A 26,733-nucleotide genomic window follows, 5' to 3' on the forward strand; every position below is an offset into this window, starting at 1 on the left:
GATTCCTCCCACTTCCCGAAGATGTGCAAGCATACCAGGGGAGACAGAAAGCCTGCTCAAAGAGGCAGGTTCGAGGGGGAAGCTCGACAGGGCAGGAGAAGACAGGTTTGGGGAGGAAATTCCAGACTTTGAGAGTTGATTCCTCCAACTGTCAGTTAAAGAAAGAAACCCACGAGGTGTTACTGGTGGAAGCCGATGACCTTGGATGTTGTGAGTGGCATGGAGGTGCAACAGGTAGTGTAGATGTCTCAACTCCAGGGACACAAGTGCGACCCTCACCTATGCTAGAGTTTGTATGGACTCTGACAGTGAATTTTATTGAGCAAATGGAAATGAGAGGGGAAAATGGGATTAATGGAAAATCTCCCTGCGAGCCAGCATGGACCAGATGGGGAAAATGGCCTGGTTCTCTATCAGGCTCTACACAGGAGAATCTGCTTTTGGCAAGACTGGTCTAACCAGAGCTTGTGGGATTTGGGTGGAGAGCAGATGGAGAGGTGTGGGAGGAAGGAGAGGGGTGGGCGGAAGGAGAGGGGTGGGCAGAGAGAGGGGGGTAGGTGAAGGGCAGCACTCACTCACCCATCAAACACAGACAGCTCCTTTCCCTTCTGGTGTAACACAGAGAGTTGGGTGATCACCTCCTGGAGTTCCCCAATTCTGTCAATGACGGTATAGAGGAGGGAAAGAGCAGCAGAGTGAGAATCGATGGGATGTGAAGAGAGGCCACAAACCTCCACTCAACCAGCTCTTCTCCCCAGCACGCAGTCCCTTATCATGGATTCAAGCACAAGCCATGACCCTGGGGGAAGCTGGGTCTTGTCCAGCTGCCCGGGTGTTCCATTGGCTGAGTGAAGCCAACATAGGGGACAAGCACATACTCAGAACAGCAGTGAGGGCTGTCCCAGACTTGCTCTTTATTTCCACACCTTCCTCCCTAGCACGTCTTGCACTCTCCATAACCCCTTCCCCCCGTTCCGCTCCCCCCAGACACTTGCCCTCGCCTTCCCCTGCAGCCTTCAGACCACCAGGAACAGAAACAAGTTATAAATGCTCCAGCATGGGGAAATCATCTCTGCATATGCAGACAGTGTCGTAATCTCCAGTGTTAATCTTTCGATGAGATCACCTCTCTCTCTCTCAATTCCGCTCATATCCTCACTTACCTGTGCGTGTAGCCTGCAACGTCAGACACTGTGGTAGAGAGGTCAATGAGACGGCTGAAACAGTTAATCAGATAGATGGACACAAAGGCATTCTGTGATAAAGAGAGGGCAGAGGTCAGTGGCTGCTCAGGCCAAGCCTCTAATCCAATCCAGTACAGGCAAGGCCCCTCTACCAGGACACACCACTGTGCACTTCTTGCTCACACTTCTGACCAGACAGGTGAGGGCAGTGCCAGCATTCCTAATTCCACTCTCCCAACTGTGTCCTGTGTAACAGCCTCTCAAACATTTAATGGGAGCATTGTTCAAGAAGCCCTTGAGAGGCATTAGTGCTTTGTAAATAAGATGGATTAGCTTGATGACACAATGAATGTCTTGACTTGACACAATGAATAAAACACATGGGCTTCTTCCCAGCATTCCGGATTCTAAAGATGCCTGCTGTAAACTACTCCTTGCATCAGTGGTATAACCAAAGGGGAGTTGATGGGCTTACACTAGAGAGAATATGTTGCAGGGATACAGGGGAATAAAGAGGGTGGAAAGGGATGGGTGGAGTGGTACAGCTCCACTGGGAGCCATCACTGAACCAACTGCCTCTTTTTGACCTGAAACCTGACCATCCCTTTCCCTCCAGAGATGGAACCTGATCACCTGAGTTTCCTCAAGCAGATTGTTTTTGCACTCCACTTTCCAGAGCCTGCTACCTCGTATTTCTACAATGTACCAAGTCCTTGAATCATACAGCAGATCTGGTTCTTCTGTCCAACTTGTTCATGGTCATTTTGGGCCAGTCTCATTCACCTGTATTGGGTCCCTATCCTTCACACCCAGGGGTGGTCAAATGTTTTTGGTTGTGGGCCACATACTAAAAAATATAAGGAGTCACAGACCAAACAATATTAAGCCTAGCAGTTTTCAACCACTTGAACTGTGATAAAAATGGTGTTTTTAGACCAGAAAATCTCTGTGCAACACTACTGAGCACTTTAAACTGTTGACATTACAGTAGTTTATTGACGCGCTTATACAGAACAACTCTGATATCTGAAATCGAATTCTCCGAAATCCTCAGTTATCCAAATTTTTTAAAAATTTTGGATAAATGAGGATATCTGAAACAAATCAGAAATCCTCAGTTATCCAAATTTTTTTTCGAGCCAAACTGACCGGGGTCCTTGGGCTCCCGGCACCAGCAGCAGCGGACTTTGGGCTCCCAGTGGTGGTGGGAACCTCAACCTCCCGGGCAGGAGCGGGAACCTCGAGCTCCTGGCACAAGCAGAGTCTTGGTGGGGAAGTGTTGGTGATCAGTGGTGCCCAGAATTTCTTTTTGGTGAAAATTAAGCATTATTTTAATGCTTAAAAAGCCTTCCCTTGTTGTTTGTTGTTGTTTAAACATTGATACAAGTGATTTGCTGTTGCTACTGGACTGTTTTTTAAAAATGACCAGTTCTCCAAAAAAAATTATCTGACATAGGCCCGGTCTCGACCATTTCGGATAATGGGAGTTGTACTGTATATTTGTAGGCATTTCTATATCTGCTCTTTAATTTAATTTCAATGAATGCAATAAAACTATGGCAGTGGAATCTTGTGTTGAACCTAAGAAATGGAATGTACGGGCAGTGCGATTTATTGTTAAGAGACAGTTCTAACAAACCACTTAAAAAATGGGCAACAGGCTGCCCAAGGGACAAAGTTTGGCCACCCCTGTTCTAAACCCCTCTTATCAATGGATCTGTCCAAATAGCTTTTGAATATTGTAATTGTACTCACATTCATCTGGGAGTTAATTCCAGTTATAGACCACCCTCTGGGGGCAAAAAGTTGCCTCTCAGGTCCTTCTCAAATCTCTTCCCTCTCACCTTCAACCTATGACCTCTAACCCAGAATTTTGTTAAATGGCAACATAACCTCCCAAATACAACCTATGAAGCCAAGCATTCTGTCTGCCTTCTTCACTAACCTCTATCTGAGAAGCCACTTTCAGGGAATGATGGATTTGAACCCCCAAGTCCCTCTGCTCATCAACATTCCTAAGCACCCTATCACTTATGGTACATGTTCTACTCCATTTAAATTTCCATAATGTACCACCCCGCACTTATGGGGAATAAATTCCATCCTCCAATGCTTCACCCAACAAAACCCTCATCCTTACTATCCACACAACCACCAACTAGTTAAATATGCTCCATACATTCAGTCCAATTCATTAATCTACATCACAAACAAGGGTCCTGGCTCACACTCCCACGTGTGAGGGTCCTGGCTCCAAAATTCTATGCATTTAAGCCTAGGTGCAGATCATCTTGTTGCTGCTTTGCACCTAGGCTTAAGTGCATAGAAATTTGGACATTGAAGGATCCTAGGAGATAATGTGGAGTTGGGTGATTATACTGGGTGATGGGGTGGGGAGGGCACAGGTCAAGCAGCTGCAGGTCGACAAACTCAGTCATGTCCTTGGACAAGGTTCCAACTTCTTGTGTACTGCTGCACCACCCAGTGGTGGACTCTGCAAATTTCAGCTCCAGCCATGCATCATCGAACACAAGACTGCCTTGCCCTTCAACAGGATCTCAGCAAATGTACCCCAGGCCTCAATGCCTCCTCTGTCCTAGATCCTCACTGGCCTCAATATTCTAATCTTTCCAAAATCTAGCTGCCTCCATGATAATCTGTTCTTAATGATCTGGCCTTAACCATTCCCTGGAACAGGGGGAGGACAGTTTGGGCTGCCATTCTCAACAGCACATTTAATCAAAAGCCTTGTTTTCTTTTTAACCTCATGTAACACAAATACTTTTTTTGTTTTTTATGTAGTCGGTGGGAGAGAAGCACAGAAGAAACCAAAACTTGACTGCTTCACAGGGAAGGGGGCCCATAAACTTAGAGCAGAGTCCTGGAAAGCATAGCCACAAAAAAAGGTTGAGAATGGCTGCTGTAAGGAATGTCTTAAAGGGAAGCGCAGCGGTCATATGAAAGAAATGCGTACATCGTGTTGGATTAAGTGAGAGGAACATATATCGATGAGGTTTGAAATAAAACAGGAGCAACTCTCTTCATATGGAGGCAGTGACACAGAGCATTGGGATTTACCTTGCTGATGAGCTCAATTAGATCCGCAGGGGCAAGAGTATCATACCGTCCTGTGAAGATGGGAATCGCTATGATCAGGTAGCTGACGATGCTGCCCAAGTAATTGAATATGTTCACCCCGACTAAGGAAAGAGAAAAACATGTAAGCCAAGAATCAGGAAGAAGACTTCATCTGCCAAGTTATTTACCTGTGGATGAGGCAGGTGGTGTTATGTACAGACCACATGGAGAATTCAGCGGGTGTACGACTCAGCAGAGGGGACTTTGATTCAAATGGTCGATCGGCTGTCAAAATACTCAGGAGCCTGAACTACACTCTCCAGTGATCACCCAGAAACATTTCTCACTACAGATACTGAGTGTTCCCAGCATTTTCTGGGGTTATTTCCAAGAGCGATCACTAATTGCTCAGGCATCAAAAGGACTGTCTGCACTATTCAATTTTTTTGGATTAGGATTAAAATGGACTATTTTTAAATTTATCTCATATGTTTATTGCCTCTTAATTTAACTCAATTACTGTTGATAGTTTTTCTCTATGACTACAGTAAAAAACCCTGGTATTCGGCAGCTATGGGGATTGGTTAGATGCCGGTCAAGTGAATTTTCTGGTTGCTTGAGATTGCATGTTGTGCGATTGGTGAACTAACGGCAAAGCACGTCAATTTTAAACGTGTATTTTTTTTAACCCGTTTATTTTCTCCGATTCTTTTGCTGGTTGCTTGAATACTAGATAATAGGGATTTTACTGTACCTGTTCAGCTGCAGTAAAACTTTTGGTGTATATGTACATTGCACAATGTGCACAAGATATTAACCAGGGAATATTAACAAGATATTAACCAGGGAATGGTTAAGACCTGCAGTTTTCTTTTAACTTTAAACCAAGCAGTGGACTCATGTGGATTGGAACTTGGACCCTGGGATAAGAACCACCCTTTTCTCAGTTTGGGACAGAGACATTCATCTTCCCATGTACTTGTGGTACAAGTTCTCCTTCACGTGTACAACTGCAGTACATTGCACACCTGGAACCAATAAATGCACATGCTCCTGCAATTAATACCCGCATGGACACCACACGTACTTGGCAGCCCTGTCTCCTCATTGCATAGGTACTTGGGTACAGTGCTCAAGAACCCTCTGTACATCGTCCCTACATGGTCCCCGTGCACTCACTGTACACACTCCCTGCCTACTCACTGTAGAGCTGCAGTTCTCTGGTCATCAGCTTCCTCTGTGTCTGCAGCAGCTCCTGGAGTATCCAGTTGGTCCGCATGTGCTCCACATTCCCCGCTCTGGAAGCAATCCATCAGGATACATCCACTCACAGATTAGACTGAAGAAGCCCTTCTCACAGTACCAAGGTTTCTGATTCACTCTCTTGTATCAACCCCAGCTGGTTTCCTTCCAGCCCCACCACCCATCACCATAATTCACCTGTCCACCCACCACACCCCTCTTCCAGCAACTAAAACTGGATCACTTTCAAATGAGGGACAGTAATCCCATCCCACCTGCCGCCACCCCCATCCCCCCGTCCAACTGGCTTCTCACAGAGCAATACATCTTCCACCATACTCCAGATGTGACCTCACCAACACTCAAAGCATTTGTAGCATTGAGCACAGAAAAGGCCCTCTAGCTTAATCTGACCATGTCGACCAAGTTCACTTCTAGGCTGGACCATTTGCCTGCATTTGGTCCATATCTTTCCCATCCACATACCTGACCAAATGCCTTTTTTATCGTTGTAATTGCACCCACTTCTGCAGCTTCCTCTGGCAGCTCATCCCAGACACTGACTACCCTCTGAATGAAAAAGCTTCCCCTAGGGTCTCTCTTAATTCTCTCCCTTCTCATCTTACTCCCATAGCCTCTTGTTCTAGAATCATCCATCCTGCAGAAACCAAAGACTAAGCATTCGCTTTATCCATGCCCCCTCACGACTTTCTACGAACGTGATCCATGCTCCTCATCTGTGTCACACCCAAGGTTACTCATTCCCAGAGAGCATCAGCTCCTAGCCCAGAAATCGTACCGGTAGAAAGCTGCTGACTCGGCGTTTACACGGATTTGCATGTGCTTGAACCTGCAGCGGAGAGGCAGAAAGAAGTTAGGGTTCTCCAGGCAAGCAAATCTTCACTCTTAAGAGGCTTGGACCACCCGAAATAACGCCCACATCCTAATTCTCGATCACATTTCTATTTCTGACCAGAATGATGGGTTAAGTCGCTGACTCGGAGGCAAATTAAAGGGCAAGTCCTTTAATTGGGTTATTTCGCGGTAGAGCCTGTTATCATGCTGTATGTCTACATTTAAAGTATTTTGATTATGGAGATACTTTTTTTTTCCACAATTTTATTCACAACAAATTTTTTTAACCAAAGTAGAAAAACGTTCAAAGTCTCTTTGCATCCTTAGTGTGCTGTCCCTACATTCATATCATAGGATGGTCTGGAGGGATCGTCCAGTGAGGCTGTTTGGGTGGAATTGAGGGGTGAAGGAGGCATGAGGGTGCTCATAGGGGTGTATTACAGACCACCAAAGGGGCCAAGAAAATTAGAGGAACAAATTTGTAGGGAGATAACGTATATGTGTGAGAATCATAAGGTAGTGATCATGGGAGATTTTAACTTCCCTCACATTGATTGGGATACCCATACAGTTAGAGGGCTGGATGGGCTAGAGTTCGTTAAATGTGTTCAAGATTATTTTCTAAATCAATTAGTAGAAGAACCGACTCGGGACGGTGTAATACTGGATCTCCTGTTAGGGAATGAGCTAGGTCAGGCATCGGACATTAATGTTGGAGAACAAATTGGGTCTAGTGATCATAACTCTGTTAGTTTTAGGGTAGTTTTAGGGAAGAGCAAGGAGGGGCCTAAAGTTATGGTTCTGGATTGGAGAAGAGCAAATTTCGAAGGAATAAGAAGGGATTTGGGGAGTATTGAGTGGGACAGGATATTTTCAGGTAAGGATGTAAATGAAAAATGGAGCATATTCAAAAAAGAAATTTTGAGGGTACACAGTAGATATGTCCCAGTGAGGATCAAAGGAAAGGCTGGAAGTCATAGGGAGGCTTGGTTTTTGAGGAATATTGAAAATTTGGTTAGGAGAAAAAGGGAGGTGTACAAGAGGTAGAAAGAGCAGGGAGCTGAGAGTTTGAAGGAGGACTATAAGGAGTGTAGAAGGAATCTTAAGAAAGAAATTAGAAAGGCCAAGAAAAGGCACGAAGAGGTTTTGGCAGACAGAGTAAAAATAAATCCAAAGGGTTTCTATAGGTACATTAAAAGTAAAAGATTAGTGAGGGATACAATTGGACCCCTTGTAGATAGTGAGGGTAGGCTGAGTGAGAAGTCAGAGGAAATGGGGGAAATTTTGAATGATTTCTTTGCCTCGGTATTCACTAGGGAAAAAAATATTGAACCAGTTGAAGTAAAGAAAAATAGTGGGGAGGTCATGAAGCATATAACTGAGGAGGTAGTGATGGCTGTGTTGAAAAAGATAAAGGTGGATGAATCTCCGGGACCGGACAAAATATTCCCAAGGACACTCAGGGAGGCTTGTGGACAGATAGTGGGGCCATTAACAGAGATATTTAGGATGTCACTGGCCACAGGGATAGTGCCAAAGGATTGGAGGGTCGCGCATGTGGTTCCGCAGGTTAAGAAAGGGTCCAAATGTAAACCTGAGAATTATAGGCCTGTGAGTCTGACGTCTGTGGTGGGCAAGTTGATGGAAAGTGTTCTGAGGAATGGTATTTACAAATATTTGGAGGTACAGGGATTGATAGGGAGTAATCAGCATGGTTTTGTCAGGGGTAGATCATGCTTGACAAACCTGATTGAGTTTTTCGAGGGGGTTACAAAAAAGGTTGATGAAGGGAAAGCTGTGGATGTTGTCTATTTAGACTTTAGTAAAGCTTTTGACAAAGTTCCCCACAGGAGGTTAGGAAAAAAGGTGGAGGGGTTAGGTATAAATGAGGAGGTAGTGAAATGGATTCAGCAATGGTTGGATGGGAGGTGTCAGAGTGTAGTGGTAGAAAATTGTTTGTCCAATTGGAGGCCGGTGACTAGTGGAGTTCCTCAGGGATCGGTCCTGGGTCCACTATTGTTTGTTATATATATTAACGATCTGGAAGTAGGGGTGGAGAACTGGATAAGCAAGTTTGCGGATGATACAAAGATTGGTGGTGTGGACAGTGAGGAAGATTACCATAGATTAAAAGGTGATTGAGGAGGGCTGGAGGTGTGGGCTGAGAAATGGTTGATGGAATTTAATACAGATAAGTGTGAGGTGTTACATTTTGGAAAGGCAAATCTAAATAGCTCATATGCATTAAATGGTAGGCTATTGAGATGTGCAGAGCAACAAAGGGATTTAGGAGTGATGGTAAATAGTAACCTCAAGGCTGATACTCAGGTAGATGGTGTGGTGAAGAAGGCATTTGGAATGTTGGCCTTCAGAAATCGAAGTGTTGAATTCAAGAGTAGGGAGGTTATGATGAAATTGTACAAGGCATTGGTGAGGCCAAATTTGGAGTACCGTGTACAGTTTTGGTCACCAAATTATAGGAAAGATATAAACAAAATAGAGAGAGTGCAGAGAAGGTTCACGAGAATGTTGACAGGATTTCAAGGTTTGAGTTAAAGGGAAAGTGCAGATATTTCTTACAGTGCAGACTAGGGATTTTTTCTCTGGAGCGTAGAAGATTGAGGGGGGTCGATAGAGGTGTTTAAGATTTTAAAAGGGACAGACAGAGTAAATGTGGATAGGTTTTTTCAATTAAGAGTGGGGGAAGATTCAAACTAGAGGACATGGTTTAAGATTGAAGGGGGAAAATTATAAGGGGAACATGAGGGGAAATTTCATTACGCAAAGGGTGGTAGGGATGTGGAATGAGCTTCCGGCAGACATGGTGGAGGTGGGATCATTGGTTACATTTAAGGAAAGACTGGATAGTTACATGGATAGGAGAGGACTGGAGGGGTATGGACCGGGTGCTGGTCAGTGGGACTAGGAGGGTGGGGATTTGCTACGGCATGGACAAGTAGGGCCGAACTGGCCTGTTCTGTGCTGTAAGTGGTTATATGGTTATATTTACATGGAGAGGAGAGGACTGGAGGGGTATGGACCGGGTGCTGGTCAGTGGGACTAGGAGGGTGGGGATTTGTTACGGCATGGACTAGTAGGGCCGAACTGGCCTGTTCTGTGCTGTAAGTGGTTATATGGTTATATTTACATGGAGAGGAGAGGCCTGGAGGGGTATGGACCGGGTGCTGGTCAGTGGGACTAGGAGGGTGGGGATTTGCTACGGCATGGACTAGTAGGCCCAAACTGGCCTGTTCTGTGCTGTAAGTGGTTATATGGTTATATTTACATGGAGAGGAGAGGACTGGAGGGGTATGGACCGGGTGCTGGTCAGTGGGACTAGGAGGGTGGGGATTTGCTCCGGCATGGACTAGTAGGCCCAAACTGGCCTGTTCTGTGCTGTAAGTGGTTATATGGTTATATTTACATGGAGAGGAGAGGACTGGAGGGGCATGGACCGGGTGCTGGTCAGTGGGACTAGGAGGGTGGGGATTTGCTACGGCATGGACTAGTAGGCCCAAACTGGCCTGTTCTGTGCTGTAAGTGGTTATATGGTTATATTTACATGGAGAGGAGAGGACTGGAGGGGTATGGACTGGGTGCTGGTCAGTGGGACGAGGAGCGTGGGGATTTGTTACGGCATGGACTGGTAAGGCCGAACTGGCCTGTTCTGTGCTGTAAGTGGTTATATGGTTATATTTACATGGAGAGGAGAGGACTGGAGGGGTATGGACCGGGTGCTGGTCAGTGGGACGAGGAGGGTGGGGATTTGCTACGGCATGGACTAGTAGGCCCAAACTGGCCTGTTCTGTGCTGTAAGTGGTTATATGGTTATATTTACATGGAGAGGAGAGGACTGGGAGGAGTCACGTGATGGAGTAGTGGCCGGACGGTGAACACCAGCCCTCTCCAGAAAAGTCGGGAAAAACAAGAGAAAATACAAAGGCACAGAAATACAAGTTAAAGAAAAGTGAGCATAAAGGTGGAAAGAAGATGGAGACAAAAGGAGAAAAATCAAAATCAACGGAAAGAAGAGAGGAAGAGAAGACAACGGAGGAAAAAGGTGAAGGCCTTACCTGTCCGAAGAGGCCCGCTGTGGAGAGAGGGCCCCACTACCTCAGGTCGGTAGAAAAAGAACTACAACAATGGCTCACAGAGCCGAGTAAAAGTGCGCAACCGCGCATGCAAAAAAACACACCGACGGGAGGGGGGACCAGCTGGGGAGTCGATCTCCACAGCCGGCAACGACAGCTGCAGAACACCTGCAGCAAGAAGAGACCACAGAAGACAATGGAAACAAGAAAGAAGAGGAGGAAAGGGCAGCAAAGAAACAACAGATGGTCAACCCAGAGGAAGAAGAAGAGGAAGAGTACAGTGAAATAGATAAAGGGAAAGGCAAGGTAAAGGATATACTTGCTCTTGTTAGAGGATACATGGAGTCATTTAAAGAATGGCAAACACAGGAATTCAATGATTTAAGAAGAAGAATAAACAACACAGAAGAGAAAATAAATAAAATGGATATGACCTTAACAGAAATGGGGAAAAAAATGGACAAGATGGAAGAACGGGCAGTAGCAGCAGAAATGGAGGTAGAAGACTTAAAAAAGAAATTGGAGGAATCTAATAAAAAAACTAAAGAGACACAAGAATTACTAGCCCAAAAAATAGATATAATGGAAAATTATAACAGAAGAAATAACATAAAGATAGTGGGCCTTAAGGAAGATGAAGAAGGCAAGAATATGAGGGAGTTTATAAAAGAATGGATCCCTAAGGCCCTAGGATGTCCAGAACTACAGCAAGAAATGGAAATAGAAAGGGCACATAGAGCATTGGCCCCTAAACCACAACCACAACAAAAACCAAGATCTATTGTAGTAAAATTCCTAAGATATACTACAAGAGAAAAGGTACTGGAGAAGACAATGGAAAAAGTAAGAGAGGGCAACAAACCACTGGAGTATAAAGGGCAAATAATCTTCATTTATCCAGATATAAGCTTTGAACTCCTAAAGAAGAGAAAAGAGTTCAATACAGCAAAAGCGATTTTATGGAAGAAAGGATATAAATTTACACTGAAGCATCCTGCGGTATTGAAAATATTTATTCCAGGACAACAAAACAGACTATTCTCGGATCCAGAAGAAGCACAAAAATTTGCAGAACAATTACAAAAATAGACTGAGGGATGAAGACGGGTAATGAGAGCAAAAATTATCACGATTGATATGTATGTGGGTAAAGACAAAAATAGACTGAGGGATGAAGAAGGGTAAGGAGGGTAAAAATGACCACGATTGATATGTATGCGGGTAAAGAGGTATAAGAGTGAATAGAGACAATGGGCAAATGTGAAAGTATCTGTAATTAGAGGAAAACATAGAGAGTATAGACAAGAATTAATAAGAGAAGGTAATGGAATAGAGAGAATAAGGAGGGAATTAAAAGAGTGACCTTTGTGACATATAAAAAGCGAAATCTTTTCTGGGGGGGGCTGGGTGGGGGAAAAGAGCGGTCACTGCAAAATCAGTTGACGCTTGCGAGTGGATTCGCAAATCCAAATGGAGAGGGGAGATGTGGTTGTCCGACAAGGGATAAAGGGCAACTCAGGAGGGGAAGGGGAGACTGGGGATAAAGAAGATAGAAATAGGAGAATAAGGAAAATGTTGGATGTTGTAGGAATGTTGTCTGGTAAAGAGTTGAAAATAAGAAAACAGAAATGGAAAAGGAGGAAAGGTAATGATGGAAAAACGGAAAGAGAAGATAAACAAAATATAAAATGGCTACGCTGAACTATATGACTCTAAATATTAATGGAATACATAACCAAATTAAAAGGAAGAAACTACTAAATTTACTGAAAAAGGAAAAAATAGATATAGCATTTGTCCAAGAAACACACTTAACTGAATTGGAGCACAAGAAATTAAAGAGAGATTGGGTAGGACATGTAACAGCAGCATCGTATAATTCAAAAGCAAGTGGAGTGGCTATATTAATTAGCAAAAATGTGCCATTTAAAATAGAAGAGGAAATAATAGATCCAGCAGGGAGATATGTTATGATAAAATGTCAGATATATTCAGAGCTTTGGAATCTACTTAATATATATTCACCTAACGAAGAAGATCAAAAGTTTATGCAAGATATCTTTTTGAAGGTAGCTAATACGCAAGGGAACATACTAATAGGAGGGGATTTCAATCTGAATTTGGATCCAAATATGGATAAAACGGGGAAAAAAATTAACAGGAAGAACAAAGTAACCAAATTTATAATTAAATCAATGCAAGAAATGAAACTTGTGGACATATGGAGGAAACAAAACCCAAAAGAAAAGGAATACTCATACTACTCGACTAGACATAAAACATACTCAAGGATAGACCTATTCCTGTTATCAGCCCACATTCAAGGGAGAGTTAGGAAAACGGAATATAAAGCTAGACTATTATCGGACCACTCACCCCTGTTATTGGCAATAGAGCTAGAGGACATCCCTCCAAGAATGTATAGATGGAGATTAAACCCCATGCTACTTAAAAGACAGGATTTTAGAGAATTTATTGAAAAACAATTAAAAATGTACTTTGAAGTAAATACGGAATCAGTGGAAGATAAGTTTATACTATGGGACGCAATGAAAGCATTCATTAGAGGGCAAATAATAAGTTATGCAACCAAGATGAAGAAGGACTATAACCAGGAAACAGAGCAGTTGGAAAGGGAAATAATAAACATAGAAAAAAAATTAGCAATAAAGGAAGATACAACCAAAAGAAGAGAATTGGCGGATAAAAAAATAAAATATGAAACATTACAAACATATAAGGTGGAGAAGAATATAATGAAGACAAAACAGAAATATTATGAACTAGGTGAAAAAACACACAAAATCTTAGCATGGCAGCTTAAGACAGAGCAAACTAAGAAAATGGTATTGGCAACAAGGAAAAAAGACAAACAAATTACATATAATCCAAAAGAAATTAAGGAAAACTTCAGAGAATTCTATGAACAATTATACCGAACCGAAAACGAAGGGAAAGAAGGGAAAATAGATGAATTTTTGACTAAAATTGAACTACCAAAACTACAAATAGAGGAACAAAATAAATTAACAGAACCATTTGGAACAGTAGAAATACAAGAGATAATAAAAAATTTACCAAATAATAAGACACCAGGAGAGGATGGACTCCCAATAGAATTCTACAAAACATTTAAAGACCTAATAATACCGCCCCTCCTGGATGTAATCAACCAGATTGATGAGACACAAAACTTACCAGATTCATGTAAAACAGCAATAATTACAGTGATACTAAAACAAGGGAAAGATCCACTCTCACCAGCGTCATATAGACCAATATCTCTGCTAAACACAGATTATAAGATAATAGCTAAACTAGTAGCGAACAGATTAGCAGAACAGGTACCGAAAATGGTAAATTTAGACCAAACTGGATTTATCAAAAAAAGACGCACAACAGACAATATTTGTAAATTTATTAACTTAATTCATGCAGTAGAAGGAAATAAAGCACCGGCAGTAGCAGTTGCTTTAGACGCAGAGAAGGCCTTCGACAGAGTAGAATGGAATTACTTGTTCAAAGTATTGCAAAAATTCAGTTTACCGGAGAAGTATATTAATTGGATTAAAGCATTATATAAGGGACCGTTAGCGAAAGTGACAGTAAATGGACATGTATCAAAGCAATTTAACTTAAGCAGGTCAACGCGGCAGGGATGCCCACTATCACCATTATTGTTTGCGCTAGCTATAGAACCACTAGCAGAATCGATAAGAAGAGAAAATAATATAAAAGGAATAAAAATAAAAGACAGGGAATATAAAATCAGTCTGTTTGCGGATGATGTGATAGTGTACTTAACAGAACCAGAACTATCAATAAAAGAACTATATAAGAAATTGAAGGAATATGGAGAAGTGTCGGGATACAAGATAAACGTAAATAAAAGTGAAGCAATGCCTATGAATAACGCGGATTTCTCAAAATTTAAGGAGGAATCCCCATTCAGATGGCAAACGCAGGCAATAAGATACCTAGGTGTGCAAATAAACAAAAATCTAGGCCAATTATATAAACTCAATTACAATCCACTAATGAAAAAATTACAGGACGATTTAGAGCATTGGAAAAAGCTACCACTAACACTGATAGGAAGGATAAACTGTATTAAAATGAACATTTTTCCAAGGATACTATACTTATTTCAGGCATTGCCAATACAACTGACAGAAAAATTCTTCAAAGAGTTAAAGAAAATAATAAGGAGATTTTTATGGAGAGGGGGGAAACCGAGGATAGCACTAGATAAATTAACAGAATGGTATAAACAAGGAGGCTTACAATTGCCAAACTTCAAAAATTATTATAGAGCCGCACAATTAAGGTACCTATCAGATTTTTACCAAACAAGGGAAAAACCAGACTGGACGAGACTAGAATTAGATAAAATAGGGGAAAAGATACCTGAACACATATTATATAAATGGGACGAAAAATTGGTACAACATAGAACTTCTCCAGTATTACACCATCTCCTCAATATATGGAAGAAGATTCATGTAGAAAGAAATAAAATAAATTACCAAATACCAAAACTAATATTGACGCAAAATAAGCTACTCCCTTTTACAATAGACAACCTTGCCTTTAGAAAATGGGAAAAAAAAGGGATTAAAAGAATAGAAAATTGTTTTTCAGGAAGTAGATTCTTATCCTTTGAACAAATGAGAGATAAGTACAATATAACTGGAGATACAGCGCTGGCATATTACCAACTGAGATCCTACTTGAAAGATAAATTAGGAAGCAACTTGAGTTTACCAGAGGGAAGTAACCTCGAATATGTGATTACAGATACAATGTTAATCAAAAGATTTATAAAAAATATGTATATTAAACTGCAAGAAAAGGAAAATGAGGAAACAAATGGTAAAACTAAACAAAAATGGGAACAAGATTTAAATATAAAGATAAAAAAGGAAACATGGGAGAAGTTAAGCTCTGGAACGATGAGAAATACAATAAATACGAGGCTGCGTATGATACAATATAATTGGTTACACAGACTATACATTACACCGCAAAAGTTAAATAAATGGGATCCAACAGTATCTGATAGATGTTTTCGATGTAAAAAAGATAGGGGAACAACAATTCATGCAATCTGGACATGTGAGAGAGTAGAAAAATTTTGGGATGATCTCAATCAGATATTAAATAAAATAACAGAAAACAATATACCAAAGAATCCAGAGATCTTTCTCCTAAGTAACATAAAAAATAAAGAATTTGGAATTGACTTGGAAGATGCACAAAAAAGATTTGTCAAGATAGCCCTAGCCGTAGCAAAAAAATGTATTATGTCAACCTGGAAATTGGAAGATAATTTGAAAATACAACAATGGTATATAGAAATGAATAAATGTATTCCATTAGAAAAAATAACATATAGTTTAAGAAATAATATTGAAATATTCGAACAAGTATGGGAGCCTTACATTAAATACAATAGCGAAAACCTACCGGGAACAAACATTACCTAAGTTGATGGAAGGAGAAGAAAAGAAAAGAATGAACTCAGTAGAATTTCTGGTGTATTTTTGTTGAATGACAACATTGTCTAACTGAATTAATGCAACCTAGATTGTATACTTAAAATGGATGAGAGGGGGGGGGTGGGGGGGTGGCTTGGGAGGAGGGAGGGGGGAGGGAGAAAAAGTCACTGTAAATGTGTGGAAAAGAAAAAGTGTATATCATGGCTATTGTGATTTATGGTGTGAAAAATAAAAAATTTAAAAAAAAAAAAAAGAGAGGAGAGGACTGGAGGGGTATGGACCGGGTGCTGGTCAGTGGGACTAGGAGGGTGGGGATTTGCTACGGCATGGACTAGTAGGGCCGAACTGGCCTGTTCTGTGCTGTTATTGGTTATATGGTTATATTTACATGGAGAGGAGAGGACTGCAGGGGTATGGACCGGGTGCTGGTCAGTGGGACTAGGAGGGTGGGGATTTGTTACCGCATGGACTAGTAGGGCCGAACTGGCCTGTTCTGTGCTGTAAGTGGTTATATGGTTATATTTACATGGAGAGGAGAGGACTGGAGGGGTATGGACCGGGTGCTGGTCAGTGGGACTAGGAGGGTGGGGATTTGCTACGGCATGGACTAGTAGGCCCAAACTGGCCTGTTCTGTGTTGTAAGTGGTTATATGGTTATATTTACATGGAGAGGAGAGGACTGGAGGGGTATGGACCGGGTGCTGGTCAGTGGGACTAGGAGGGTGGGGATTTGCTCCAGCATGGACTAGTAGGGCCGAACTGGCCTGTTCTGTGTTGTAAGTGGTTATATAGTTATATTTACATGGAGAGGAGAGGACTGGAGGGGTATGGACCGGGTGCTGGTCAGTGGGACTAGGAGGGTGGGGATTTGCTCCAGCATGGACTAGTAGGGCCGAACTGGCCTGTTCTGTGCTGTAAGTGGTTATATGGTTATATTTACATGGAGTGGAGAGGACTGGAGGGGTATGGACCGGGTGCTGGTCAGTGGGACTAGGAGGGCGGGGATTTGTTACCGCATGGACTAGTAGGGCCGAACTGGCCTGTTCTGTGCTGTAAGCGGTTATATGGTTATATTTACATGGAGACGAGAGGACTGGAGGGGTATGGACCGGGTGCTGGTCAGTGGGACTAGGAGGGTGGGGATTTGTTACGGCATGGACTAGTAGGCCCAAACTGGCCTGTTCTGTGCTTTAAGTGGTTATATGGTTCTATTTACATGGAGAGGAGAGGACTGGAGGGGTATGGACCGGGTGCTGGTCAGTGGGACTAGGAGGGAGGGGATTTGCTCCGGCATGGACTAGTAGGCCCGAACTGGCCTGTTCTGTGATGTAAGTGGTTATATGGTTATATTTACATGGAGAGGAGAGGACTGGAGGGGTATGGACCGGGAGCTGGTCAGTGGGACTAGGAGGGTGGGGATTTGCTCCGGAATGGACTAGTAGGCCCGAACTGGCCTGTTCTGTGATGTAAGTGGTTGTATGGTTATATTTACATGGAGAGGTGAGGACTGGAGGGGTATGGACCAGGTGCTGGTCAGTGGGACTAGGAGGGAGGGGATTTGCTCCGGAATGGACTAGTAGGGCCGAACTGGCCTGTTCTTGCTGTAAGTGGTTGTATGGTTATATTTACATGGAGAGGTGAGGACTGGAGGGGTATGGACCAGGTGCTGGTCAGTGGGACTAGGAGGGAGGGGATTTGCTCCGGCATGGACTAGTAGGGCCGAACTGGCCTGTTCTGTGCTGTAAGCGGTTGTATGGTTATATTTACATGGAGAGGAGAGGATTGGAGGGGTATGGACCGGGTGCTGGTCAGTGGGACTAGGAGGGAGGGGATTTGCTCCGGCATGGACTAGTAGGGCCGAACTGGCCTGTTCTGTGCTGTAAGTGGTTATATGGTTATATTTACATGGAGAGGAGAGGACTGGAGGGGTATGGACCGGGTGCTGGTCAGTGGGACTAGGAGGGTGGGGATTTGCTACGGCATGGACTAGTAGGGCCGAACTGGCCTATTCTGTGTTGTAAGTGGTTATATGGTTATATTAACATGGAGAGGAGAGGACTGGAGGGGTATGGACCGGGTGCTGGTCAGTGGGACGAGGAGGGTGGGGATTTGCTCCAGCATGGACTAGTAGGGCCGAACTGGCCTATTCTGTGTTGTAAGTGGTTATATGGTTATATTAACATGGAGAGGAGAGGACTGGAGGGGTATGGACCGGGTGCTGGTCAGTGGGACTAGGAGGGTGGGGATTTGCTACGGCATGGACTAGTAGGCCCAAACTGGCCTGTTCTGTGTTGTAAGTGGTTATATGGTTATATTTACATGGAGAGGAGAGGACTGGAGGGGTATGGACCGGGTGCTGGTCAGTGGGACTAGGAGGGTGGGGATTTGCTCCAGCATGGACTAGTAGGGCCGAACTGGCCTGTTCTGTGTTGTAAGTGGTTATATGGTTATATTTACATGGAGAGGAGAGGACTGGAGGGGTATGGACCGGGTGCTGGTCAGTGGGACTAGGAGGGTGGGGATTTGCTCCAGCATGGACTAGTAGGGCCGAACTGGCCTATTCTGTGCTGTAAGTGGTTATATGGTTATATTAACATGGAGAGGAGAGGACTGGAGGGGTATGGACCGGGTGCTGGTCAGTGGGACTAGGAGGGTGGGGATTTGCTACGGCATGGACTAGTAGGCCCAAACTGGCCTGTTCTGTGTTGTAAGTGGTTATATGGTTATATTTACATGGAGAGGAGAGGACTGGAGGGGTATGGACCGGGTGCTGGTCAGTGGGACGAGGAGGGTGGGGATTTGCTCCGGCATGGACTAGTAGGCCCGAACTGGCCTGTTCTGTGCTGTAAGTGGTTATATGGTTATATTTACATGGAGAGGAGAGGACTGGAGGGGTATGGACCGGGTGCTGGTCAGTGGGACGATGAGGGTGGGGATTTGTTACCGCATGGACTAGTAGGCCCGAACTGGCCTGTTCTGTGCTGTAAGTGGTTATATGGTTATATTTACATGGAGAGGAGAGGACTGGAGGGGTATGGACCGGGTGCTGGTCAGTGGGACGAGGAGGGTGGGGATTTGCTCCGGCATGGACTAGTAGGGCCGAACTGGCCTGTTCTGTGCTGTAAGCGGTTATATGGTTATATTTACATGGAGAGGAGAGGACTGGAGGGTTATGGACCGGGTGCTGGTCAGTGGGACGAGGAGGGTGGGTATTTTCTCCGGCATGGACTAGTAGGGCCGAACTGGCCTGTTCTGTGCTGTAAGCGGTTATATGGTTATATTTACATGGAGAGGAGAGGACTGGAGGGGTATGGACCGGGTGCTGGTCAGTGGGACGAGGAGGGTGGGGATTTGCTCCGGCATGGACTAGTAGGCCCGAACTGGCCTGTTCTGTGCTGTAAGTGGTTATATGGTTATATTTACATGGAGAGGAGAGGACTGGAGGGGTATGGACCGGGTGCTGGTCAGTGGGACGAGGAGGGTGGGGATTTGCTCCGGCATGGACTAGTAGGGCCGAACTGGCCTGTTCTGTGCTGTAAGCGGTTATATGGTTATATTTACATGGAGAGGAGAGGACTGGAGGGTTATGGACCGGGTGCTGGTCAGTGGGACGAGGAGGGTGGGTATTTTCTCCGGCATGGACTAGTAGGGCCGAACTGGCCTGTTCTGTGCTGTAAGCGGTTATATGGTTATATTTACATGGAGAGGAGAGGACTGGAGGGGTATGGACCGGGTGCTGGTCAGTGGGACTAGGAGGGTGGGAATTTGTTACGGCATGGACTAGTAGGGCCGAACTGGCCTGTTCTGTGCTGTAAGTGGTTATATGGTTATATTTACATGGAGAGGAGAGGAGTGGAGGGCTTTGGACCGGGTGCTGGTCAGTGAAACTAGGAGGGTGGGGATTTGTTACGGCATGGACTAGTAGGGCCGAACTGGCCTGTTCTGTGCTGTAAGTGGTTATATGGTTATATTTACATGGAGAGGAGAGGACTGGAGGGGTATGGACCGGGTGCTGGTCAGTGGGACGAGGAAGGTGGGGATTTGCTCCGGCATGGACTAGTAGGGCCGAACTGGCCTGTTCTGTGCTTTAAGTGGTTATATGGTTATATTTACATGGATAGGTGAGGACTGGAGGGGTATGGACCGGGTGCTGGTCAGTGGGACTAGGAGGGTGGGGATTTGTTACGGCATGGACTAGTAGGGCCGAACTGGCCTGTTCTGTGCTTTAAGTGGTTATATGGTTATATTTACATGGAGAGGAGAGGACTGGAGGGGTATGGACCGGGTGCTGGTCAGTGGGACGAGGAGGGTGGGGATTTGCTCCGGCATGGACTTGTAGGCCCGAACTGGCCTGTTCTGTGCTGTAAGTGGTTATATGGTTATATTTACATGGAGAGGAGAGGACTGGAGGGGTATGGACCGGGTGCTGGTCAGTGGGACCATGAGGGTGGGGATTTGTTACCGCATGGACTAGTAGGCCCGAACTGGCCTGTTCTGTGCTGTAAGTGGTTATATGGTTATATTTACATGGAGAGGAGAGGACTGGAGGGGTATGGACCGGGTGCTGGTCAGTGGGACGAGGAGGGTGGGGATTTTCTCCGGCATGGACTAGTAGGCCCGAACTGGCCTGTTCTGTGCTGTAAGTGGTTATATGGTTAGAACGATAGAACACTGCAGCAGAGAAACAGACCCTTTCAGCTCTTTTGTCTGTACTGAACCATTTTTTTGCCTGGTCCCATTGACCTTCATCCAGTCCATACCCCTCCATACCTCTCCCATCCATGTACCTGTCCAAATTCTTCTTGTATGTTAAAATTTAGCCCACATTCACTACTTCACCTGGCAGCTCATTCCACACCCCACCACTCTCTGTGTGAAGAAGTTCCCCCCTCACATCCCCCCTAAACTTTTCCTCTTTCACTCTTAACCCATGTCCTCTGGTTTGTATTTCACCTACCCTCGGTGAAAAAAGCCTATCTACATTTATTCTGTCTATCCCCATTATAATTTCAAATCCCACTATCAAATCTCCCCTCATTCTTCTATGCTCCAGGGAACAAAGTCCTAACCTGCTTAACCTTTCCCTGTAACTCAGTTCCAAGTAAATCTTCTCTGCACTCTTTCTATCTTATCGATATCTTTCCTGTAGTTAGGTGACTAAATCTGCACACAATACTTCAAATTTGGTCTCACCAATGTCTTATACTCCTATACTCAATACTTTGATTTATGAAGGCCAATATGCTCTCTTTCCCCTTTCACATGTGACATCACTTTCAGGGAATTATTTACCTGTATTCCCAGGTCCCTCTGTTCTACCACACTCGTCAGTGCCTCATTATTTACCGTGTAAAACCTTGCACTTGTCTGCATTAAATTCCATCTGCCATTTTTCAGCCCATTTTTACAGCTGGTCCAGATCCCTCTACAAGCTTTGAAAACTTTTCTTCGCTGTCCACGACACCTCCAATCTTAGTGTTATCTGCAAAATTGCTGATCCAATTTACCACATTATCATCCAGATCACTGATATTGATGACAAACAACAATGGTCCCAGCACGGATCCCTGGGGCACACCACTAGTCACATGCCTCCAGTCTGTAAATCATCTACCACTGCTCTCTGGCTTCTCCCGTCCAGCAATTGTTGAATCTAGTTCACTACTTCACTAATACCTAGCATCTGAACCTTCCTGACTAACCCATGTGGGACATTGTCAAAGTACATTACTAAAGTCCATGTAGATAAAATCCACAGCCTTTCCTTCAACTCTCCTGGTAACCACCTCTAAAAACTCCATAAGATTGGTTAAAGATGACCTACCACATACAAAGCCATGTTAAATATCCTTAATTGGTTTCTGTCCATCCAAATAATTGCATATCTGATCTCTTAGAACACCTACTACTGATGTCTGGCCCACCGGCCAATAACTTCCAGGGTTATTTTTGGAGCCTTTTTTAAACAATGGAAAAAACTCCAATCCTCTGGCACCATACCAATGGCTAAAAACATTTTAAATATTTCTGCCAGAGCACATGAAATTTCTACATGAGCCTCCCTCAAAGTCTGAGGGAATATCTTGTCAGGCCCTGGGGATTTATCCACCCTTATTTGTTTTAAGACAGCAAGCACTTCCTCCTCTTTAGTCTGTAAAGGTTCCAAGACCTCACTGCTTGTTCTCCTCACTTCCCATGACTCTGTGCCTGTTTCCTGAGTGAATACTGATGAAAAAAACATTTAAGATCTCCCCCATCTCTTTCGCCCCATACAAAGCCGACCACTCTGATCTTGAAGGGGACCAATTCTGTATCTTGCTATCCTTTATTTCTTAATAGAAACCCTTAGGATTTTCCTACACATTGTCTGCAAAATCAACCTCGTATATTTTTTTTGCCTTCCTGATTTTTTCTTGCATTTTTTATACTTCTCAAGTACCTAATTTGCTCCATGTTGCCAATACCTATTATACATCTTCCGAACCACATTCCCAATATCCCTCGAAAATGAAGGTTCCCTTTGCCTGCTAACCTTGCTAACAGGAACATAGAACATATGTAACAATATAAATGTACCCCATTGCCACCACTGTGGCACTCCCCCTTCTGATATTTGAGGGGGTTTATCTCAGTCTCAGCCCCTCAATGACCAGTATAGAAGGACTACAGGCTGTGGTAATTCCCTACAGTACCCTTAACCATATACAGCACAGAACAGGCCAGTTTGGCCCTACTAGTCCATGCCGGAACAAATTCCCACCCTCCTAGTCCCACTGACCAGCACCTGGTCCATACCCCTCCAATCCTCTCCTCTCCATGTAATTATCCAGTCTTTCCTTAAATGTAAATAACGTTCCTGCTTCAACCACCTTCTCTGGAAGCTTATTCCACATCCCAACTACCCTTTGTGTGAAGAAATTTCCCCTCATGTTCCCCTTATAATTTTCCCCCTTCAATTTCAAACCATGGCCTCTGGTTTGAATATCCCCCACTCTTAATTGAAAAAGCCTATCCACGTTGACTCTCTCTGTCCCTTTTAAAATCTTGAACACCTCCATCAAATTCCCCCTCAATCTTCTATGCTCCAGAGAAAAAAGCCCCAGGCTGTGCCAAGCTTCAGTGCGTCCCTCAGCATGTACTCCTGCAGCCTGGAATATGCCAGTCAGCAGCATTCCCTCACTGACATCCGTGGGCTGAAATGAATACTGAGATACACAGCGGAAGTCAACTGATATACCATTCTCACCTGAAGTCTCCCTCCAGCTTTTCCTGTTGGACCAGAGTTGGAATAATTGGTCCCATCAGAATCTTGTTGATCAATGATCCAATGAGGAAGTAAATGAAGATGGTGATGGGTCCCAGCCAGCCTGTTCTGTAAAAGACACAAGGCACTTAAACCAACACAAGTAGCAACTTGGGAAACAACACTTCCGTTTATAACGTGACTTAAACACAGAGCCACTCACTGAGACAGGATATCAGGAAAGATTACTTTTATTTGGATATATAGTACGGTAACAGGCCCATACAGACTACGAGCCCATGCAATTAAAATAACACGCAATTGACATACGCCCCAGTATGTTTTGAAGGGTGGGAGGAAATCGGAGCCCCTGGAGAAAACCCACACAGACATGGGGAGAACGTACAAACGCCTGGCAGACAGTGCTGGATTGATGTTGCTGTAACAGCGTGTCACTAACTGTTATGTTAACTATGTTGCCCTTAAAGGAGGAACATCTTACCAAAATTAATATTGACGCAAAATCAACTAATCCCCTTCATAATAGATAACCTTTCCTTTAGAGAATGGGAGAGAAAAGAATAGAAAATTGTTTTTCGGGAAATAAATATTATCTTTTGAACAAATGAAGTGCAAATATGGTATAACTCACGGTACAACGTTTGCATACCACAAACTGAAAACCTACTTGAAGGACAAATTGGGAAGCAGGCTGAGGTTACTGTAGAAATGGAAGTGAATGACTTAAGAAGAAAATTGGAAGAAAGTGACAAAAAGTTAAAGAGTCACAGGAGTTGTTAGCTCAGAAGATGGATATAATGGAAAACTATAGTAGGCGAAACAACATAAAGATAGTGGGCCTAAAGGAAGATGAAGAAGGCACAGATATAAAAGAATTTATAAAAGAATGGATCCCAAAGGTCCTGGGAATGCCAGAAATACAGGAAGGAATGGAAATAGAAAGGGCCCCGAAACCACAGACAACAAAAACCAAGATCCCCTTTAGTACAATTCCTGAGACACACAAGAGGAAATATACTGGAGAGGGCAAGGAATAAAATTAGAGAAGACAAAAAACCATTGGAATACAAGGGTCAAAAAATATTTTTTTTACCCAGACATTTGAACTCCTAAAGAAGAGGAAGGAGTTTAACACAGCAAAATCGATCCTATGGAAAAAAGACTATAAATTTATGTTAAGATATCCAGCTGTGCTTAAAATATTTATCCCAGGGGAGCAAAACAGACTGTTCTCGGATCCGGAGAAAGCACGAGAATTTGCAGAATGCCTGCAGGACAGAAGGAGAGATGAAGAGATGTAACAAGAACGACGATAAACTACACATAAAGATGTAAAAATAATATATAAGCAAGAACTAAAGAAGGGAAAGAAAAGAGAAGAAAGGAAGTAAGGGGGGAAGAGGGTGAGCTTTGTTATATGTGAAGATAAAAGTCTTTTCTGGAGGGGGTTGGGTGGGAGAGAATAACAGTCACTGCGAAATCAGTTGACGCTTGCGAGCGGGTTCGCAATCCAAATGGAGAGGGGAGTTGTGGTTGCCTGGCAAGGGACAAGGGGCAACTCAGAGAGGAGGGAGACATTTGGGGTTAAGGGAATTTTAGATGTGAGAATTGTTGAAGTATTTTATGTTTTAAAAGTGTTGTCATGCATTGAGTTCAAAAGTGTTGTCATACATTGAGAGATGAAAATGGGGAAAAAGGGGAAGGTGGTGGTGAGGAAGCGGAAATGAGGTGTAAACAGGATATAAGATGGCCATGTTGAACTATATGACTATAAATATTAATGGAATACATAACCAATTTAAACGAAAAAGGCTATTAAATTTCCTGAAAAAAGAAAAAAATAGACATAGCATTTGTGCAGGAAACGCATCTAACTGAAGTGGAACATAATAAATTAAGGAGAGACTGGGTAGGGCACGTAGCGGCAGCATCATATAATTCAAAAGCCAGAGGTGTAGCTATATTAATCAATAAAAATGTACCAATCAAAATAGAGGAGGAAATAATGAATCCAGCAGGGAGGTATGTAATGATAAAGTGTCAGATATATTTAGAATTCTGGAATTTGATCAATATATATGCACCTAATGAAGAGAATCAAAAGTTTATGCAAGACATTTTTTTCAAGATTGTAGATACACAGGGGAATATATTGATAGGAGGGGATTTTAATCTTAATTTGAATCCAATGTTGGATAAAACTGGACAAAAGACTAGCAAAAAGAATAAAGTGGCCAAATTTACGGTTAAGTCAATGCAGGAAATGAAACTAATGGATATATGGAGGAGGCAGCACCCAAGGGAGAAGGAATACTCATATTATTCGAGTAGGCATAAAACATACCCAAGGATTGAAATGTTTTTGTTGTCGGCCAATATTCAATGGAGAGTTAGGAAAACTGAATATAAAGCTAGATTGCTATCTGATCATTCACCCCTGTTATTAGCAATAGAACTGGAGGACATCACACCAAGAACATATACATGGAGATTAAACTCCATGCTACTTAAAAGACAGGAATTTAGAGAATTTATTGAACGCCAAATTAAAATGTACTTTGAAATAAATACGGAATTAGTGAAAGACAAATTTATATTATGGGATGCAATGAAAGCCTTCATTAGAGGGCAGATAATAGATTACATAACTAAGATGAAAAAGGACAACAATCGGGAAAGAGAACAGTTGGAAAGGGAAATAGTAAGTACAGAAAAAAAACTAGCAACAAGGGAAGATACAACAAAAAGAGAATTGGTGGACAAAAAAATAAAATACGAAACATTACAAACGTATAAGGTGGAGAAGAACATAATAATGAAAATAAAGCAAAAGTATTATGAACTAGGAGAAAAAACACACAACTTAAAACAGAACAACCTAAAAGAACTGTATTGGCATCAAGGAAAAAGGGCAAAAAAATTACATATAATCCAATGGAGATTAATGAGAACTTTAAGGAATTTTATGAACAATTTTACCAAACTGAGAACGAGGGGAAAGAAGACAAAATAGAAGAGTTTTTAGCTAAAATTGAATTGCTGATAGTTTTTTTAAAAGACTTATATAAAGCAATTAGAGACTTCTTATAGAAGGGAAAATTTCCGAGGGTAGCGATGAGAAAGTTGATGTGGGATTTCCAATTTGGAGGTTTAAGATTACCGAATTTTCAGCATTATTATGAAGCAGTTCAATTTAAATTTCTTAGTGCATTAATGAATATGGATGATCCGCCCAGTTGGGCAAAGGTAGAAATGGCGGTTATTTTAGAAAAATTTCCTCATGAGTTTTTGTTTCGATGGAATAAAAATTTATTACGAACTTATGATGTACCAATATTGAAGCATTTATTGAATCTATGGACAAGTAAACTTAACAAATTGGGCCTCAAAAATAAATGGTCTGGACGATTGCCATTATATAATGATCAACTTGTTCCTTTTACAGTCTCCAATATCACCTTGAAACAGTGGGAAAGGAAGGGAATAAAAAACTTATCTGATTGTTTTTCTGAGGGTTGTTT

General features: G+C 43.0%; 1 protein-coding gene across 6 annotated transcripts in view; it reads right to left on the bottom strand.

Moving 5' to 3' along the window:
* The window catches only part of abcd4 (ATP-binding cassette, sub-family D (ALD), member 4), a 68,543-nt gene that overhangs the window by 26,225 nt on the left and 15,585 nt on the right, over window positions 1–26,733 (bottom strand). For 5 of the 6 annotated variants that reach the window (XM_069916085.1, XM_069916083.1, XM_069916087.1 and 2 more), the window contains 6 exons: window positions 23,195–23,320; window positions 6,304–6,354; window positions 5,466–5,560; window positions 4,263–4,384; window positions 1,164–1,255; window positions 580–657 (listed from right to left, as the gene is read on the bottom strand). In XM_069916085.1, the coding sequence (XP_069772186.1) occupies window positions 580–657; window positions 1,164–1,255; window positions 4,263–4,384; window positions 5,466–5,560; window positions 6,304–6,354; window positions 23,195–23,320 (564 nt within the window). The remainder of the gene's footprint in view (window positions 1–579; window positions 658–1,163; window positions 1,256–4,262; window positions 4,385–5,465; window positions 5,561–6,303; window positions 6,355–23,194; window positions 23,321–26,733) is intronic. The other variant, XM_069916084.1, reaches the window with a different exon arrangement.

Source organism: Narcine bancroftii, chromosome 2, assembly GCF_036971445.1.
Source record: "Narcine bancroftii isolate sNarBan1 chromosome 2, sNarBan1.hap1, whole genome shotgun sequence".
NCBI classification, from domain to species: Eukaryota; Metazoa; Chordata; class Chondrichthyes; order Torpediniformes; family Narcinidae; genus Narcine; species Narcine bancroftii.